Source organism: Leucoraja erinacea, chromosome 14 (assembly GCF_028641065.1).
Source record: "Leucoraja erinacea ecotype New England chromosome 14, Leri_hhj_1, whole genome shotgun sequence".
Classification (NCBI taxonomy): Eukaryota; Metazoa; Chordata; class Chondrichthyes; order Rajiformes; family Rajidae; genus Leucoraja; species Leucoraja erinaceus.
The window spans coordinates 9,726,897-9,746,796 of record NC_073390.1 but is presented as its reverse complement, the minus strand read 5'-3'; the positions used below and the strand labels follow the sequence as shown (position 1 = coordinate 9,746,796).

General features: G+C 42.4%; 1 protein-coding gene across 1 annotated transcript in view; it reads right to left on the bottom strand.

Moving 5' to 3' along the window:
• The window catches only part of sphkap (SPHK1 interactor, AKAP domain containing), a 145,043-nt gene that overhangs the window by 50,837 nt on the left and 74,306 nt on the right, over positions 1-19,900 (bottom strand). The window contains exons 4-6 of the mRNA XM_055645559.1: positions 12,591-12,650; positions 10,131-10,268; positions 938-1,259 (exon numbers count right to left, since the gene is read on the bottom strand). Coding sequence (XP_055501534.1) covers positions 938-1,259; positions 10,131-10,268; positions 12,591-12,650 — 520 coding nt within the window. The remainder of the gene's footprint in view (positions 1-937; positions 1,260-10,130; positions 10,269-12,590; positions 12,651-19,900) is intronic.

The window sequence follows — 19,900 nt, the reverse complement described above, 5'->3', positions numbered from 1 at the left end:
TGGAGAGGGTGGACAAGCTAACATTTTATTCCTTGGTGTAGGAGGCCAAAGAGTGACCTTATAGAGGTGTATAAATTAATGAGGGGTATTGATAGGGTAAAGGCACACAGTCTTGTTCCCAGGGTTGTGGAATCAAGAAACAGAGGCCATAGGTTTAAGGTGAGAGGGAAAAGATCTAATAATAATCTGAGGGGTACCTTTTTCACCCAGGGGGTGGTATATACATGGAATAAACTGCCAGAGGAAGTAGTTGAGCCAGGTACAATAACAACAATTAAAATACATTTGAACAGCTACATTGAAAGGACCATTTTAGAGGCATATGGGTGAAACATAGGTAAGTGGGATTAATTTAGATGCTTAAGTCTGAAGAGAGGTCTCGACCCAAAACGTCACCCATTCCTTCTTTCCGTAGATGCTGCCTCACCCGCTGAGTTACTCCAGCACTTTGTATCTACCTTTACTTAGATGCTGTTTGAATCTATGACCCTTAACAGAAATGAAGCATTTGGGAGTTCCTTGACCATCAATCACATTTTAAGAATTGAGAAACAAACTTTACAAATGTGTAGAGGAATAATTAATTACAGAAATAAAACTCTATACCATTGTTTTTTGTTCATAAGCCATTTTGATTTAGTCCAGTGTTGGTTTTAGTCCTTGTATTAAATTTCAGAGCAGTAAATATTATTGGAGGGAAGGAATGGGTAATGTTTCTGGTCGAGGCCCTTCTTCAAACTTTCTCGACCCAAAATGTCACCCATTCCTTCTCTCCAGAGATGCTGCCTGTCCCGCTGAGTTACTCCAGCAATTTACAGACCAATTTCCCTCCTGCGATAAATAAAGTTCTATCGTATTGAATCTGCAGTTTTTTCCTACACAGTAAATATTATTAATGCGTATTGATGACAAGTAATTAACAAAAGTAAAACCTTACCTTTTAGTTCATTGCTAGATTCATCTTGCTCATCATTGAGTTGTTCAGAAGCAGTGAGAAAGTCCTCCTCAACGGATGAACCTGAGTAATTAGTCTCCTCCTCTGCCTTCCAGTTGGCAGTGCTGACAAGGGTTTTTTTCTTTCCTTTGAAATAATCCAGGCCAATCATGCATTTGTTGATTTCATAAATAAGACAGGCCATGTCATTCTTTCTGCACCTTCTTCCTGACTGAACCAAACAGACATCCGGGGGTTTGGGCAACTGCGCGGGAGGTGGGAGGCACTCATCTTCTGAATCTTTGACGGATTCATCCTTTTGATCCTTAAAAAAATGTAAATGAATCAATATGGATCGCTCTTTGAAAAAAAAACCTGTTTGAAATACATGGAGTAATTTAAAAAACAAAAACGATTAAAACCAACAGTCTTTTAATGGAGTTAGTTCAGATTAATAGTTGTACTTTGATTTTATCTTAGTGGTGAATGGGAGACACCAGAGAGTAATGGTGGATGGCTGTTTGTCAGGTTGGAGGCCGGTGACTAGTGGGGTGCCACAGGTCCACTGTTGTTTGTCATGTACATCAATGATCTGGATGATGGTGTGGTAAATTGGATTAGTAAGTATGCAGATGATACTAAAATAGGTGGTGTTGTGGATAATAAAATAGATTTTCAAAGTCTACAGAGAGATTTAGACCATTTGGAAGAATGGGCTGAAAGATGGCAGATGGAGTTTAATGCTGATAAGTGTGAGGTGCTACATCTTGGCAGGACAAATCAAAATAGGACGTTCATGGTAAATGGTAGTGAATTGAGGAATGCAGTTGAACAGGGATCTAGGAATAACTGTGCACAGTTCCCTGAAGGTGGAATCTCGTGTAGATAGGGTGGTAAAGAAAGCTTTTTGTGTGCTGGCCTTTATAAATCAGAGCATTGAGTATACAAGTTGGGATGTAATGTTAAAATTGTACAAGGCATTGGTGAGGCCAATTCTGGAGTATGGTGTACAATTTTGGTCGCCTAATTATAGGAAGGATGTCAACAAAATAGAGAGAGTACAGAGGAGATTTACAAGAATGTTGCCTGGGTTTCAGCAACTAAGTTACAGAGAAAGGTTGAACAAGTTAGATCTTTATTCTTTGGAGCGCAGAAGGTTAAGGGGGGACTTGATAGAGGTCTTTAAAATGATGAGAGCGATAGACAGAGTTGACGTGGATAAGCTTTTCCCATTGAGAGTAGGGAAGATTCAAACAAGAGGACATGACTTGAGAATTAAGGGACAGAAGTTTAGGGGTAACATGAGAGTGAACCTCTTTACTCAGAGAGTGGTAGCTGTGTGGAATGAGCTTCCAGTGGAAGTGGTGGAGGCAGGTTCGATTTTATCATTTAAAAATAAATTGGATAGGTATATGGACGGGAAAGGAATGGAGGGTTATGGTCAGAGTGCAGGTAGATGGGACTAGGGGAGAATAAGTATTCGACACGGACTAGAAGGGCCGAGTTGGCCTGTTTCCGTGCTGTAATTGTTATATGGTTATTTGGTTATATGGTTGAGGGCACTGTTTTTGCTTTGTTGGATTGAAACATGCAGCTTTATTTTTTCACAGGGTCAATGATGTGCCCACTGTGCAAGAGAACTGGAAACAGAGCAATACGGTAGGCAGGGCAGACTTGATAGTGGGTTGTAAAATTATGCGAGTCATTGGTAGGGTACACTGTCAGAACCTTTCTCCCCATGGGTTAAATGACTGACACTAGAGGGCATGGCCAGAAGGTGAGAAGGGAGACATTTAACGGAGATGTGCGGGGCAAGTATTTTTACACAGAGAGCAGTGGGGAACTGGAACACTTTGCCAGAGGTGGTGGTGGTGGTGAAGACAGATATAATGGTGGTGTTTAAGAGGCTTTTAGATTGGCACATGGAAGTGCAAGGAAGAGAGGGATATGGATCATGTCCAGGCAGTTGAGATAAGTTTAGCTTGACATCATGTTCAGCACAATCATTGTGATTTGAAGGGTCTGTTCCCATGCTGTATTGTTCTATGTGTGGGAAGGAACTGCAGACAGGGCAGGCATTAATCTGATACGACCGATTGCGCCCAATTAGGCCCCGCGCCTAAGGGGGCCCTGCGCTAATTTTCCGTCTTTCGTACAGAAATACAAATTTGCGTTGTTAAATACAGATTAAAAAAAAAACAGTTGCCTTGTTAAATACAGATTAAAAAAAAAATGAGCATAGATAAAAACCGCTACACCAGCCATCAGACAAAAATGATTTGTTAACTACGATTGTTAGCACTTGTTAACAGCCAGTAGTTAACACGTAGTTATACAATGTATCATCAATGCATCGATCCACATTCCTCAGTAAATGTAATTGTGTTTTGACCAAGTATTAATGATGCTACGTTCCTTCGAATAAAATTCACGGGACTCCGTGAATTTAATTTAACACAATTACATTTATTGAGGAATGATGACACATTGAGAATTTCTTAAAGCTCACTGTCATGATTGAGAGCTCCGGACCATGAGCACGGGCTTCTTCTTGGTGTGCAGGTAAAGTAATTCACCAACAACCCACTTTGTGTCTATCTATCTTTCACTCTCTCCCTCCCTCCCTCTCTCTCACGCACTCTCTCTCTCTCCCACTCCCTTTCTCATGTTGCTCTCGCTCTCTCACTCCCTCTCTCACTCCCTCTCTCTCTCACCCTGTCGCCTCAGCATTCTCAGATTCATTTGACGTTTTGCGGTGATGGCTGCATCTGCGGTTCCTTTCTGTTGGGGTTGGGGGGGGGGAGTCCTGGCTCGAGGTGGCTCCTGGTCCGTTCCCTCCGCGGGTGCCGCCTTGCCCGCTGAGTTCCTCCAGCACTCTGTGTTTTTTGTTTGACTCTGGAGTTGATGGTGGACACAGGGGGCTGTGGTGGTTCAGCGGGACGGGCAGCAGCTCTGGGGAAAGGGTTGCGTTTCTGGTCGAGACCCTTCTTCAGACAATCACAAGTACTCTCACCAACTAGAGTCAGTTCAGTCTGAAGAAAGGTCTTCACTCCAGATTCGCTGCGCTGCCTGTCCTGCTGAATTACTCCAGCAGTCTATCTTCAATTTCAGAGTTAAATAAAATTTCTCATGGGGGTGCGAAGGTTAGGTTGTTTGCCAAGAAAGATAGATCAAGACCGATGCTGCTGTACTGAGGGATAGCCAAGACTATCCCTCATTGCTAGCAGCTGATGGGAAGCGGCTGTAAAAGGACAGCGCTGCTGGACAGGGTGGTGGGGGAGAGTTCCTTTCACAGCATGTGGGGAGTCTGGCCAGTGGTAAAGTTGTGGGGAGGGCAGGAGCATTGAGAAGGAGGGGATCATGCCAACATCCAGCTCAAGAGCGGGTCAGCGGGCAATGTATAACAGGACAGCGGGCGGTGGAGCTTACTCCATATGTCAGCGCGAGTAACCTCAATTGGTTCCTTGTTCGCGCTGTCACAGCAGTAAGCTCCACCGCCCGCTGTCCTGTTATCCATCACCCGCTGACCCACTCTGCTCTATGATCTATGCTCTTGAGCTGGTCCCCTCACTGTTGAGACGAACAAACGGTGTGTTGCAGGCAGGCAGGCAGGAGGAAGTTCCGACACGGAATATGTATTTACTATGGCCAATGTAAAGTGTTCAGGATGCTAAGATGAGTGTGGCTGATGGGTACATGGGGGGATATGTTTAGGATTCTAGGTCTCTATCTCAGGGAAAGCTGCTCTTCCGTAATTGGATCGGAAATGAAAACTATGCGCTAGACAATGATACTCTTCCTTCCATCTCGCGTGTAACCAAAGCAGGATCATTCAGGCAATCGATATCAAATGAGAAGAGATCAATAAGAATACCCTGCCCTAAATTGGAGAAGAGAGACTCTTGTAAAGGTTGATGAATTATTGCTGCACTTAGAGCTCATTTCCCGAACACAGTTACGTTTGATATTTATAATGCCTCAGATATTATTGAAGATGGTGAACAGAGTTTCAAGCTACCTTTCAAAAATAAAGTATCATAAACTTGACATCTGGGCTGTATGGAGAAATATGAATTGAATATTTTAATTGTATAATTATAATTATATCATCCTTTGATTAAAATTATGCTCTCTTGACCATAATGTCACAAAATCTACCATGTAATTGATTGCAGTATTAATGTAGCAGAAAAACAATTCTGCCCTATCTGTTCATTAAAAAAAAAAATCATTTAATTAGTGTGACTAATAAATAGCTCACAATTGCTGCAATAAAGACCATTTACTGCCTGTTCCAGAGCTCTGGGTGTGATCCAGAAATCCAAACCAAAACATAGCCCAACTAATTAAAAAAGTAATGAACTCTCACTAATTATATTGGAAATTTTATAATGTTTTGTTAATTAAAATATAAAACTTATAGTACAGTAATTAAAATGGAAAGGAATTTTAAAAGGCATTGATCGGTTGATAACAGGTTCATAACACAGCTCTCTATTTGTTGTACTTTGCAAAGTTGAACCCATTTGTTCAATAGTGGTTCTTTTGGAAAGGAAGAAAATGAAAGTATGACACATAGACAGTATAGGTCCTCCCCAAGTTATGCACAGCCCACACGTTATGAATCATTTGGGAGAACGGCGGGATATGTTTGCTGGCTGTTGCGGGACTGTGGGCATCTTCCGCTGGGTTTTGATTGAATTGATTGAAAGATATAGCACGAAAACAGACTCTTTGATCCAGCGAGTCCACGCCAACCATCGATCGCCTGTTCACTCTAGTTCTATGTTATGCTGCTCTCTCATCCACTTCCTAACACACTAGGGGCAACTTACTGAGGTAAATTAACCTACAAACCCGCACGTGTTTGGGATGTGGGAGGAAACTGGAGGACCCATATCAAAAAACCATGCAATCACAAGCAGAATGTGCAAACTCCACCCAGACAGCACCCGAGATTAGGATCAAACCCGGGTCCCTGCTGCTGTGAAGCAGCAACTCTACCAGCTGTGTCACTGTGCCACCGAGTGGAAGTTCTAAGGAATTTAACCATGTTTTAATCTGGACAGGACCTGCACTGAGTGACTCTTTGTGACTTCTTCAGAGCAGTATCAAATTTGAATGATTAATTTGTATTACAATTTAAAATTAATGTCCAGGACTAATTTAATGATCAGTACTTGTTACTTTAATTTTATCTCTTACACTGTCACCTCCATTACTTTCTATTCCATATCACAATCATTTACTTGAAGAAGTATTTCCAAGGTACTTTGTTTTCCTTCAGTGAAATTTAATTGTAGGAAGCTCAGGAAATTGCCACTAACGTTGTTGCACAAAGTAGTAAAAAATGGCTTAACAATTCAAATAGCCTAAAGGGGCTGTCCCACTTGGGCGACCTAATCCACGAGTTCTGGCGAGTTTGCCCTTGACTCATACTCGCAGATGGTCGACACGAGGTCGTAGAAGGTCTTCGTAACTCTTCTTCATGCTTGAGAGTGGTCTCCGCGTACTCGAGGCCTCAGCTAGGCCGCGGTGTATTTTTCAATATGTTAAAACATGCCAGCGAGTAAAAAAAGGTCGCATGGAAAAAATCGATACTTTTTTTACTCGTAGGTTTAGTCGTAGTAGGTCGTTGTAGGTTGGCATGTTAGTCGTAGGTTCAGATTCAGATTCAGATTCAATTTTAATTGTCATTGTCAGTGTACAGTACAGAGACAACGAAATGCATTTAGCATCTCCCTGGAAGAGCGACATAGCAAATGATTTGAATAAATAATAATAAGTGTCCGGGGGGGGGGGTGGTGATTGGCAGTCACCGAGGTACATTGTTGAGTAGAGTGACAGCCTCCGGGAAGAAGCTGTTCCTCGACCTGCTGGTTCGGCAACGGAGAGACCTGTAGCACCTCCCGGATGGTAGGAGGGTAAACAGTCCATGGTTGGGGTGAGAGCAGTCCTAGGCGATGCTGAGCGCCCTCCGCAGACAACGCTTGCTTTGGACAGACTCAATGGAGGGGAGCGAGGAACCGGTGATGAGTTGGGCAATTTTCACCACACTCTGCAATGGTAGTCGAAGGTAGCCGTAGATAGTCTCCATCATAGTCGAAGGGAGGTCGAAAGCGATCGAAGGAGGTCATCTTCAATCTCCACTATTCGGTGTCCAATTTTCCCAAAGCTAATAGTAGCTAGTTGTAGCTAGTCAAAGCTAGTCTTCAACATAGTCGAAGGAGGTCGAAGAAGGTCTTCTACATAATCGAAGGAGGTCTTCAACATGTCATTTTTTTAAACTCTTCTAAACTCGCCAATTAGGTCGCCCAAGTGGGACAGCCCCTTAAATGACGAGTTTGCTAAAAACAATGGGCACTGTTACTTTGCTTTCAAAATCGTACTTTGACCAATCTAGTGTGATAAGTGGGACTTTAATGCTTACAAAGCAAGTCTGTTAATCTTCTCACAGGTGCACATGTGACATCTGCACTCATTTTTTGTCCTAGAATCTTTTTTCCAGCTGCTGCCATTCTCGTGGCGGGAAGTGGCGGCGCTGCCCTAGCAGCTGCGGCTCGCCTGCAGTCCATTTGTCTTTTCTTTTGTTGTTGTTTTCTTTTGTTCTGTTTTAGTTAATTTTAGTTTATTTTAGTTGTGTATGTGTGGGGGGGAGGGGGGGGGGGGGGGGGGGGGGGGGGGGGGGGGGGGGGGGGAGGGGGGGGGGGGGGGGGGGGGGGGGGGAATTGTTTTAGTCTCTTCCTTCGGGGGGATGCAACCTTTTCTTGTCATATCCCCCGTCTCCGTCTCCGTCTGCGCTGAGGCCTAATGGTGGAGCTGGCGGCCTCCAACTGGGACCAACCTCGAGGCTCCGGAGGCAGAGCCAGCCAGGACTTACGAATGTGAGGCTGGCTGACTTCGGGGCTGTGGTGGAATTGCGGTGGCGGCGACCCAACTTCGGAGCCTCGGAGGCTTGGCCGCGGGCCCAGTGGACTCAGCCGCGGGCCCAGTGAACGACATCGTTGGGAGCTCGCACATCCCAGGTTGGTGGCCTGTTTATCCGGAGCTCCCGCAACAATAGCTTCGTCCGCTGGACTGGAGGGTGGCAGCTTTGGCAGCTTCGACTGCCCTGGGCCGCGGAGTTTGAACCGGCCCGTTCGCGGAGCTCGGATTCAGCCGCGGGACTTACTTACTATCACCCGGCGGAGTCACAATATCGGAAGCCTGTATCGCCTCAACGCAGAGGGAGAACAAGGAGGGAAGAGACAAGGACGTAAGACTTTTGCCTTCCATCACAGTGAGGAGGGCCTGGTGGACTGTGTTTATTGTGGGATTTGTTATTTTATTCTATGGTATGACTGCAAGGCACGAAGTTTTGTTCAGACTGAAAAGTCTGAATAACAATAAAGGATGCTTGATACTTGATACTACTTGATACTTGATTCTCTTTTGAAATCAGTGCATCAATTCTTGAACTTATGATGTTATATTTTGTTACGCCGTCTCCATTTCTATTACATTCCATGTTCTTAACAAAGAGGTTGAAGTGGAGAAGGTGGTGCTGCGATCACCCAGAATCGACTGGCTGATTTCAGTGATTTTGCAAAGATTTTGCTAAGTTCCTGGAAATTTACAGACTGTTTGTTTCTATCTCTGAGTTTCATGATATATGCCTGCCTGAAGCTTGACGTGGGCTTTCAAATTTCGATATTACAATGGATGTTTTTCAAAGGATATTAAAACCATGCTCTTTCTATGTTAGTGTTATGGCCGCATGGTAACATGGGTATCTAGCCCTTCACACCTTTAAAGGGGCAAATTACCCATTGCAATGCTTTGCAGATGGCATTGATGCTGAGGACATCTGCAAGGTTGTAACTTGCATGACTATTATTCTACTTATGTAAGTAAGAAACTGATTGCTGAACATGAATTTGTTTATGTAGAAAAAGCATTAGTTAAGCTCAATTAACAATGGCTGCTTTAATTACAAATGTGTTTATTTGCTGTCTTTCACATTGACTTCCTCACACACATGAGACATTGAAGATGTGTTACTAATTACTCACAAACGAGGTTAACTGCCAAATGCAGATTATTGTTGCCCAATATTATACTTTAGCCTGAACCTCAGGATATACCACCTGTTGAATCTAATGTTACTTTCCCTTCTCTGAAACCAGATGTCTTTATCCATTTCGATGAAATATTATGTTGTGGACCAAACAGCAATATTAACACCTTACAAACAATAAACTGTGACGTTATTAACATCAGGGAAATGCCTGGAGCAATATTTTCAATCGGAGGTGTGATGGGATTGCAAATTAATTTTAATAATGATGCAATTAAAATATGCACATTTCTATCAAGTAATATTTGTCCTCTAGTTAGGATGTGTTGCAAAGTAGCGGTTTCAACATCATCATTTATTGTTGGTTTCTAATATTAATGGGAACAAGATTAACTTCTAACTCAATGCACTACAATGTCCTCTCAACAACCTTTCTTTAAATAGTTGCTGTGACATAGATTTGATGTGACAATATGGGGGTATTTGTCACATCATATCTTGTTTTAGATTAGTTTAGAGATACAGTGTGGAAATAGGCCCTTCGGCCCACCAAGTCCACACCGTCCAATGATCACCTGTACACTAGTTCCATGTTATTCTACTTTCGCACCCTACACACCAATTAATTTCCAAATCTACATGTATTTGGGATGTGGGAGGAAATGGGAGCTCGCGGAGAAAACCTACATTGTCACAGGGAGAACGAACAAACTCCGTACAGACAGCATCGGTAGTCCGGATCGAATCTGTAAGACAGCAACTCTACCGCTGAGCCACTGTGCCGCCCTTAGGTTTCCTGGTTGGCTGTTCATTTTACCCGTGCTTCTAAATGCCTAATCACATTTTAACAACTTTTCCAGGTGATGTTATATTTGTGAATTTGAGTTTGCCTTTTCATCTGTGTATTAATTGCCTCATACTGTGTTTTGTATTGAATTCTGTATTTACTTTGTGTACTAGTCATGTCTCTACTATTTATTTCATTCCCCTTACATGTTTTTCCTCTACCTGCTAAATTTTTGTAAGGTGTCCTTGAGACTCTTGAAAGGCGCCCAAAAATAAAATTTATTATTGTTATTATTATTATTATTATTGTTAGTATCCTGTCACCAAAATGTGAGCAAGTTACATGCGACGTACCTGGGAATCATCTGCATTGTCCTGACAACTTCCTGGAGCAATTAATCCACTCACGAGGATAAGTTCATTGTCTTTCATCTGGCAAACGTTTAAAGAATTGATGAGGTGCGGGAGGTCAGGTGACACAGTATCCAATTTCTAGAAAAAAAAAGACATGCAAACAAAAGCACTCAGATTATTAATTAATTCAATGCCTATCTTTCAATCAGATCTTTGGCTTCTACCTCAACAAGGCTGCGGCATTTCCACCCCTCTGTAGGAACACCACGGGAGATTTTGCTGTAAAAGACATTGCTCAGTTACAGGCTATGATCAAAAGCTGGGCCAGGATCCATGCACAGGGATGGAGTATTTTCTTTCCAAAAGAAAATGAATGAACAGGCTTTTTGTTTTAGTCATAGAGTCATAGTGATACAGTGGGGAAACAAGACCTTCTGCCCAACTTGCCCATACCAGCCAACGTGACTCAGCTACACTAGTCCCACCTGCCTGCGTTTGATCCATATCCCTGCAAACATGTCTTATCCGTGTACCTGTCTAATTGTTTCTTAAATGTTGGGATCGCCCCTGCCTCAATTACCTCCTCTGGCAGCTTGTTCCATGCACCCACCACCCTTTGTGTGAAAAAGTTACCCCTCAGATTCCTATTAAATCTTTTCCCTTTTCATCTGGGAAAGATGAGGTCTGGTCAATCACTTTTTGATCAATGTCATCAATATTAGCCATTAATTTGAGATGAATCGTATTTAGGTTTCATGAGTGTCCCTGAAATGCTCTGGAAATTTCAAGCTATATTGTTTTTTGTTTAAACACATATATCTGGATTATTAGCCTTAATGTTGCCTTATTATTGGTTAAAATGTAATGTTACAGGGATGTAGCTAGGCATCCTACTCATCTTACCATCTGACACAAAATATATCAGACGCTACAGAACTAAAATAAAAGCTGACACTGCTGAAAGTGTTCAGCAGGGCAGGCAGCACCTGCGGAGAGATAAACAAAGTTAAGTTTCAGGTCGACAAAAATGCTGGAGAAACTCAGCGGGTGAGGCAGCATCTATGGAGCAAAGGAAATAGGCAACGTTTCAGGTCGAGACCCTTCTTCGACAGTTTCAGATCAATGACTTTTTATCAGTCAAAGAGATAAAAGGCCATCACTGAAGTATTAATTTCATTTCTCTCTCCATAGATGAGGTTTTCAGCATTTTTTATTTTTATATCGACTTAATTGAAACTGGTATATGGCACAGGTGGTCGAAAGATGGATTCCAAATGCAACAGGTCAGTCTGGTAACAAAGTGAGAGCTTTCATTACGCACCTTCTACATCCAAGTTCCTCTCATGTTGCCTCAGTTAGTTTTAGAAATGTTTAGTATGTAACCCATCTCTTAAAATGCCTTGTGTTGTCAGGAATTAATAGTTTAGTGAGCATGTTAATATAGTGCAGCGATGTGTAAAATGACTACTAAGCGATGATATTACTTGAAGATTCCCTGAGAACCCCTGGCAAGCATTATCTGATGAGACTGCAGAACAGTGTCATATATCTTTTGTGTAGGAATGAACTGCAGATGTTGGTTTATACTGAAGATAGACACAAAAAGCTGGAGTAACTCAGCGGGATAGGCAGCATCTCTGGAGAGAAGGAATGGGCGACGTTTCGGGTCGAGACCTTTCTTCAGACTCAGAGATGCTGCCTGTCCCGCTGAGTTACTCCAGCTTTTTGTGTCTATCTTTGTCATATATCTTTTTACAGATTAGTCATTCAGCATCTGGCTGAGACTTCATCATCTCTCTTCCACAGTAGAATCTTTTCATTGAAACACACCCTCATTATGGATGGTATGTGAGAGGTACTTGAACTCTGCAATTTTTTATTATTTTTACAAGCTTCAAATCCATTTGGGATTTTATGAATTAATTTGATTTGACTTATGAATGATTTTCGCAGAATAAAAATAGATTCACTGGTTAACTGACAAGAAAAGTTGAAGCAAATGGTTAGATGTGATTTGATAGGTTTTTGAAAATGAGAATTTGAAGAAATAGGGAATAGACAGGGTGGTGGATGAAACACAGGATCAATTTGATCTTTTCAACCTGCGGAACAGGCTCTGGAGGCGGTATCATTTATTTCTCATGTTCCTGAATCTGCTTTCTTACACCCTGAAATGTCCAGCCATAGCAATACTCAATGTCCTGATCAGAAACCCCTCACATTATCCAAAGGTCAAATTCCTTGCTGAAATAGTAGAGGTTAAATTCAGACATTGAGCACTAATCAACCAATATCTCACAGTGTATTAGGCTGGGTACAGTGAAATTCATTTTTTGTTTACATTTTTGTAACAATTCTTACTATGCATCTCAAGAATGGTAGATTACCCTTGGGCAGTACAAAAGTCACCACATTTCTAGCACCAACTTGTACCTTTTAATTTTACCTTTGTTCTCTTACCTGTTGCAGTTCCTTTCTATTGAAGTTTGCATCCACCCCATCGAGGTTCACAAAACAGATCTAGAGAGAAAATAAATAACATCTGACTTCAACTCATAGACCGGAATAGTTGAGGCTTCACAAGGAACAGAGGTCATTTACGAAAAGCAAGGTGCTTCCAGAGCTGTCAGCATTGCAGAAGATAGGTCTCCGATATTTAAGTGCCTGTGGAACTGTGTGGGTGGTTGTGGGGTTGTGAGAAAAGAGAGATCAATATATCATTCAAAACACAAAAGCAAAATACTGTGCATCGACCTGTAATTATCAACCTGAAACATGACCTCTGTTTCTCTTTCTACAGATGTTGCATGACCTGCTACATTTCCAGTATTTTCAGTTTTTATTTCATAGAAACTGCAGCTCAGAAACAGACACTTATTTCATAGAACAGTGCAGCTCAGGAACAGACACTTCAGCCCAAAATGTCTGCCGAAACATGATGCCAAGTTAAACTAATCTCCTTTGCCTGCATGTGATCCATATGTCTCTATTACTTGCATATCTATGTACTTATCTAAAAACCTTTTGAGCACCATATCATATAGCACCCCTGGGAGTGCATTCCTTGCATCAGCCACTCACTGTCCCCCCCCCCCCCCCCCCCCCCCCCCCCCCCTTAAAACTGCACCCTCTCGTCTTTGACATTGCCACTCTGGGTAAAGGTTCTGAATGTCTATTACAATTTAATAGTCTCTCCTTGGGAACTCTTTAAATAATCCAAGTTTGTCCAAATCATAGATTTCCTGTAAATGCAGTTTTCTGATTTTCATCACGCAGGGTTATATTGATACCCAGTTGGCATTTTTGACTGAAAAGCAAACAATTAGAGGAACTCAGCAGGTCAAGCAAGATCTGGAGAGGGAAAGAAGGAAATGTTGTTGTTTCAACTCGAGACTGCATCGGGACTGAGACAAAAGGTGCCTGGTTATTTCATCATGGGAATAGTGCCGAAGAGGTCAAGAATTATGATTTCAAATGTAAATCACATGGGTCTTGAGGAAATTTAGAGCTTAGGCTCCAGAGACTGGAAATAATTATAATTTCATAGAATAATACAGCAGAGAAGGAAATATTGTCCTAATAAGTCTATCCTGGTTCTCTGAAAGAACCAATCAGCTAGCCATGTGCCCCAGTTGCTCCTTATATTCCCTGAAATATTCTTTAACATTTATCCAGTTTTTATCCACCATTATTACAGAATCAACTTTTACGTATGTTCAGTTGTCCTTACCTGAGTTCTTAGAGGATGTAAAAAGCAGAATCGAGAGAGGGAAAACAGTGGATGTTGTGTATTTTGATTTTCAGGCATTGAACAATATGCCACATAAAAGGCCAATGCTTAAGAGCTCTTTATATTAGGTAAAATGTGTGAGCATGGATTGAAAATTCATTTTTGTGTAGAAGATAGAGAATTGGAATAAACCTGTCTCTTCCAATAAAGGATGTGACTTGTGGAATGTCTCAAAGATCAGTTCTTGGCTCTCAAAATGATTTATGATTTATGTTACTGACATAGGAGGAAAAGGCAGAGTGCAAGATATCCAAACTGATGACACCAAACTAAGTGGGAAGATATGAAGCGATGCAGATATGTGAACTCTGCAATGGTATCTAAATAGGTTGAGTGAATGAGCAGAAAGCTTGGCAAATGGAGTTTAATGTGGGAAAGCAGGAGAGTTTGTACTTTGATTTTTATCTAAGAAGATTGCAAATGAGTGAGGTGCAGAGGGATCAAAAAGTGTCCCTGCACACAAACTGCAACATATGAGCGGGCAGTTGCAGTGAGTAGCTGGAAGGCAAATGGCAGCCTGAGAGAGACGAGAGGGGTATCTTATCACTAGCAGCTAAATCAATTATTTCTACATGCCAGAGAACTGATACATTTGACCCTTACTTTCCCTTCACCCTTTGAAAGATGAATGTGGTTACACGGAAGGAGAGAATAAAATTAGGAAAGTAATCATTATATTGGAAGGAAACACAAAGGAATAATGCCAGACAAAAATTATTTACAAAGACTACGGTACAATGTTTGAGGAGTAATTTCAGGGAACGAGATTCATTGATTAAAATAGGAAATCATTTATACTTAAAATTAGCGAATTCACGTTGTTTGAGAAAGGGTGGGGACATCAGTGATATACATGCATCTACATGATCAGTTTTTTTATGTGCTGGTTAACATGTAGACAGCTTATTATTGCATCTGGATTTAGTTATTGTCCTTAGCATAAGTGTGTATAAGCAGTTTAGATACTACTTTGGATTTGGGTTGGTTTTCTTGGTTGATGGTGTTATAGCAAAAATACTTTGTGTTTTAATAGTAACTAAACCAAATGGGACCTGTTGGATCCCGTCCCCCAATGCAGTGGGGGGGGGGGGGGTCACAAGGGAGGGCTGGTCCCCAAACGCAATATTCCACCACTCACCCATAGCTCCCAACTGCGCAGGCACGGCTGACGGGTCCCCGTTGTGACATAGAAGATGTGCATTACTGTGAAGGCTAAGTGCAGACTCATTGGGTCAGCTCCCCAATGCAAGATTCCACCACTCACTCGTCCCCCCCAACACAATAGTGCACCACTTACGCATAGCCCCCAACTGCGCAGCCACGGAATATGAACTAACTTCAATTCCCAGATTATTTACCAAATCACTACAATCAGTGCTTCGACTGCACAGAGCTAACAAACAAGTGTTATGGCTAATCTGGATGATATTGAACATACTGTATTTTGCTAAATTAGCCTTATCAGCCACATAGCTATATTTAAGAAATTGGGTTTCTCATCCGTCCAGTTAAATTTAAGTTAAGTTGATACCAAGTGAAACTATTGATTATTGGGATACAATTAATCCATTCATTTGGCTGGGACTCCGCTCTGAGACAAAAGATTAGACCTCTGCTATTCCCAGCTGAAACTATCAAAGTCACAATGGTGGACGAACAGTATTCAGCGTTGCTCCACTAAACCTTTCATCCGTAAATCTTCAGTCAATTCCAAAGTGATACTATTACTCAAAGATGGAAAATTACTAATACCATCTCTAGTTACGGAGGCAGATGGGATTAGCATGAGTTATCAATTGTTCAGTTATGGTATCAACTGCCAATGGACACCAGGTGCATTCTGTGCATTAAAAGGTGTGTGAATATGCATAATCTGTATGCACAAGTCCAAGGTGATTCACTTTGGTGGTGGTATATGTTAATCACAAGGGTGCAATCAAATCAAAGTATCCGGTGATAGTTTTACCTAACCGCATTTAGTACTGGTGTATTATCATTTAAAATCAATGACAACAAAGAATCGATGTGCGATCACAATGTATTTAATGACATTGTGGCTCGATGGAACACTAATGATTGAGATGTGTGCATCCAGGCTCAATCACCAGTTGCAAAATACACGAGGCATATCAATGGCGATGGGTGCATTCTCGCTACGCTAGGGAGGAATGTTCTTTTATGTCTTCCTCCATTTGGCCTCATTAGACGGGGCTTTCAAAATTCAGCAAGTTTCCCGCTTCCGGCATTTTCGGAGTGCATGGTTTATATACCCATGGTTCCCGCTGATGTGGGGAATGATCATAAAACCTTACATGATTATTTCTGGACACAATAAAGTTGCTGGTTCAGTTGTGATTTGAAACCATCCTCTGCATGATATAATCAATTCATTGACTCGCAGACTCTGAGAGACTGTTCCTGCGGCTCGGGTTGTTAAACCAAAAGCCTTGGAAGTGCTCACTGCATATTGTAGGGATAGCACCAAATAGCAGCATTCCTTATAGGAGATGGGAGGTATTGTTTATGCTTATTTACATTTAACTTGGCACGGATGACTGATGCCTTGAAATTCAGTTTATATGGGATTTTATAGCATTAAGTTAAAGTTCCATTTATTGTGCCTGAAGTACCTCCTCATCATTTGGCTGCGGGGAACAGAAACCACTCTGTCGGGTCTCACCCTCTGACATCTAGATTATGAAGGGTATCGTCAACGTAAAACCTCCCAGGCCTAGGGACGCAGAGATATGGGTTGTTAACATTGTGCTACATCACTTCACGGATGGGCTCCAGCAACATCCCTGTCCTTGGTCAAACTCACTTACTAGTGGTTATGCTATGGCGCTGAGTACAGCGCAACGGGTCCAGTCATTGCTACACTGGATAGGATGATCATATCTGCGGGCAATAATAACATGTTATGTTTATGATTAGTCAAGCAGATTAGACAGGGCCATAAGACCAAACTAGATGTTGCATATCCCATGGACCTTGGGTTGTGTGTGATCACACATCTACACCAGTATGCCAAGGTCCCTAAGAGCCTTATTGACTCTGACTAGCAATATTGTTAGTTACATAAAACCTCGTTAGAAGGAATCACTACAGACCTTCTCCAGGGGGTTAAATGGGTCTGGCTTAGTGAACATTGACATTTTGAGTCTCACTCCACCAGGACCGCAACACCTCAGCAGCAGGGTTATGGACAACATCCTAGCGGCTGCAGGATGGTCAAACTAACGATCTGTCCAAATATTCAGAATAAACCCATTGCCAGATCGGGGGTATTTGCCAACTCTATGTTAGGTCTGTTTCATACTTCCTCCCGGTTGAGGGAGGTTACTATTGCCATTATTGTTCATTAATAGCATCAACATGTCTATATCTATGTCATGCCTGAATGCATTATTAATGTTCACTCAACATTGGCCTACTGATGCAGTGTAAGATGCCTGGACTCGTTTCCACGGCATGAAATCACAGAGCTTTAAAATCTTCACGTAGTCACTCACGTGACTCCGAAGTAAAATAGTAAGATTAAATGAGAACTTACCAGTTTGAAGTTTGATCTTTATTTTATGAGGCGTAACGTTGAAGGATTACGAGCCCTCCACGCCCACCCTCTATCATAAAGATCAACTGGTATTCTAGTTTCTCTTATCTTACTATGTTTAGTTCAATAACTGTTGTCTGTGATTTCACACCGCTGCTTTGAAGGTTGACACGCATGCGTGCTGGCGGGTTCTTCACGTAATCCCTGAATGTTATTCCTCATAAAATAAAGATCAAACTTCAAACTGGTAAGCTCGTTTAATCTTACTATGTATTGTCAAATGTGACTAGGCATAGTGAAATTCTTTGCTTGCATACACATAGAGACAGATGCTCACGACAGAGGCCTTTCATTCCAAAGGAGCCTTGCTCTGCTCCCGCACAATCTGTTGCCATCTGTGTCTCGGCAGCCCATGAGATCAGTGTTGGTAGCAGCGAGAGTCATGGAAATGTCATCTCCCCAGTCAGCCCTTTTATGTAACGCCATTGTCACAAAATAGACAGCCATTTGTTCTGTGGGTGGCAGAAGGTGTAAATCTATGGAAATACCACTCACTTGAGTGTTAGGCTTCCCCACTTGGCTTGTCTGTTTTTTGTTGCTTCAATTGCCCTCCAGCAACAATTTTAGATCATAATTGCCAAATAATTAAAGTTTAATGCAATTGTTAGAGGTATATGCAGAACCATCTCTTTTCAACCTTACTTAAACCCCGTCCCTGAATCATTTTACCAGCTCAGCTCATGGACATCTGTATCAGTACTGCTTTCTGCACTCGTAGAGAATTGGAAACGTTTTTCTCTTGCTGTGGCTTCCACTATGCTCACACATCCACACAGCTCATCTCTGGTTTATCCCTTCACGTTCTGGTTTTCTCTGCCTCCATGTCTTGGGAAAAGTTAGCAGCCAACATCCGTTACAAACCCACAAACTCCCATAGTCACCTCGATGTTCCTTCCTCCCACCCTGTTTCCTCCAAAGATGCCAATCGTTCTCGCAGTTTCCTCTGTCATGTTTAGTGTTTTTAGTTTAGAGATACAGCGCAGCACCAGGCCCTTCGGCCCACTGAGTCCGCACCGACCAGCGATCCCTGCACACCAACATTATCCTACACACACTAGGGACAATTTTTTACGTTTATACTGTACCAAGCCAATTTACCTACAAACCTGTAGGTCTTTGGAGTGTGGGAGGAAACCAAAGATCTTGGAGAAAACCCTCGCAGGTCATGGGGAGAACGTACAAACCCCGTACAGACAGCACCCGTAGTCAGGATCGAACCCGGGACTCTGGCGCTGTAAGGCAGCAACTCTATCGCTGCGCCACCGTGTCGTCCTCTGTACAGATTTGCCACACAGGTTCACCTGAGATGTTTTCTTTGGTTTAACCCTGATTTCCCCTGTACTGTAGTGGACACAATCAAACAAATCTGTGGGCGGAAAGGTCTGGTCAAGGAACGGGTCAGAACCCTGCAAAAGGACTGAGAGTGGAGGGGGGAGATAGCCACACTAACAGGAGAGGGGGGGACGGTGAGACAGAAACGAGAGGTGGACTGAGGAGGGGTGAAAGATGATGAGCATATGATATGGAGTCAGGTGAGCGCAGGGGAGGATTGGGGCGAAGGTGGACACAGCTACTGGAGGGAGATAAACAGCAACAGAAAAGTTGCCAGTTTTAGAATCTAGTAAATAAGGAAGGTAATAATAGGAACCATTAAGAGAGAGGTGAACAGTAGATGGAACTAGAACCGGGGGGGGGGGGGGGGGGGGGGGGGGGGTGGGGGGGGGGGGTGAGGGTGGCAATACCTGTGAATGAAAGGTACACAGGATAGGTGGATGGAAACAGGGGTGGATGGGAACAAAAATACCGTAGGTGACGAGGAACAGGAGATAACATAGAACTAGTGTGGTTTCTCTCCAGAGATGCTGCCTGACTTGCTAAGTTCCTCTAGCACTTAGTTCCCCTTTTTGTAAACCAGCATCTGCAGTTCCTTATATCTACATAGAACTAGTGTGAACAGGTTATCGGTGGACCATGAGATGTGGTTCCTCTATCTCATATCCTTCCCCATTCTCTGTAACCTGATCCACTCTCCATTTGCAGTCTTGATGCAGAGTTTCAACCCGAAACGTCGACTATTCCTTTCCACCCACAGATGCTGCTTGACATACTGACTTCCTCCCAGCAGATTGCTTGTTGCTTTTCCTTGATTTACCAAGAGCAGCTAAAGGTAGTGGTTAGGCGAGAAAAAGTAGTAAATTGTGGCTTTCTTTCCCCCAGAGATGAGAAAGTTAAGAAGTGACGTGAGAAATGGTTTGAATCTCATGGTGTTGGGATATATAATGATGGATTGTGAAATTTTGACGATCTTGCCGAGTAATGGAAATATGAATAAATGAATGAATGAATGCATGAATGAATAATTTATTG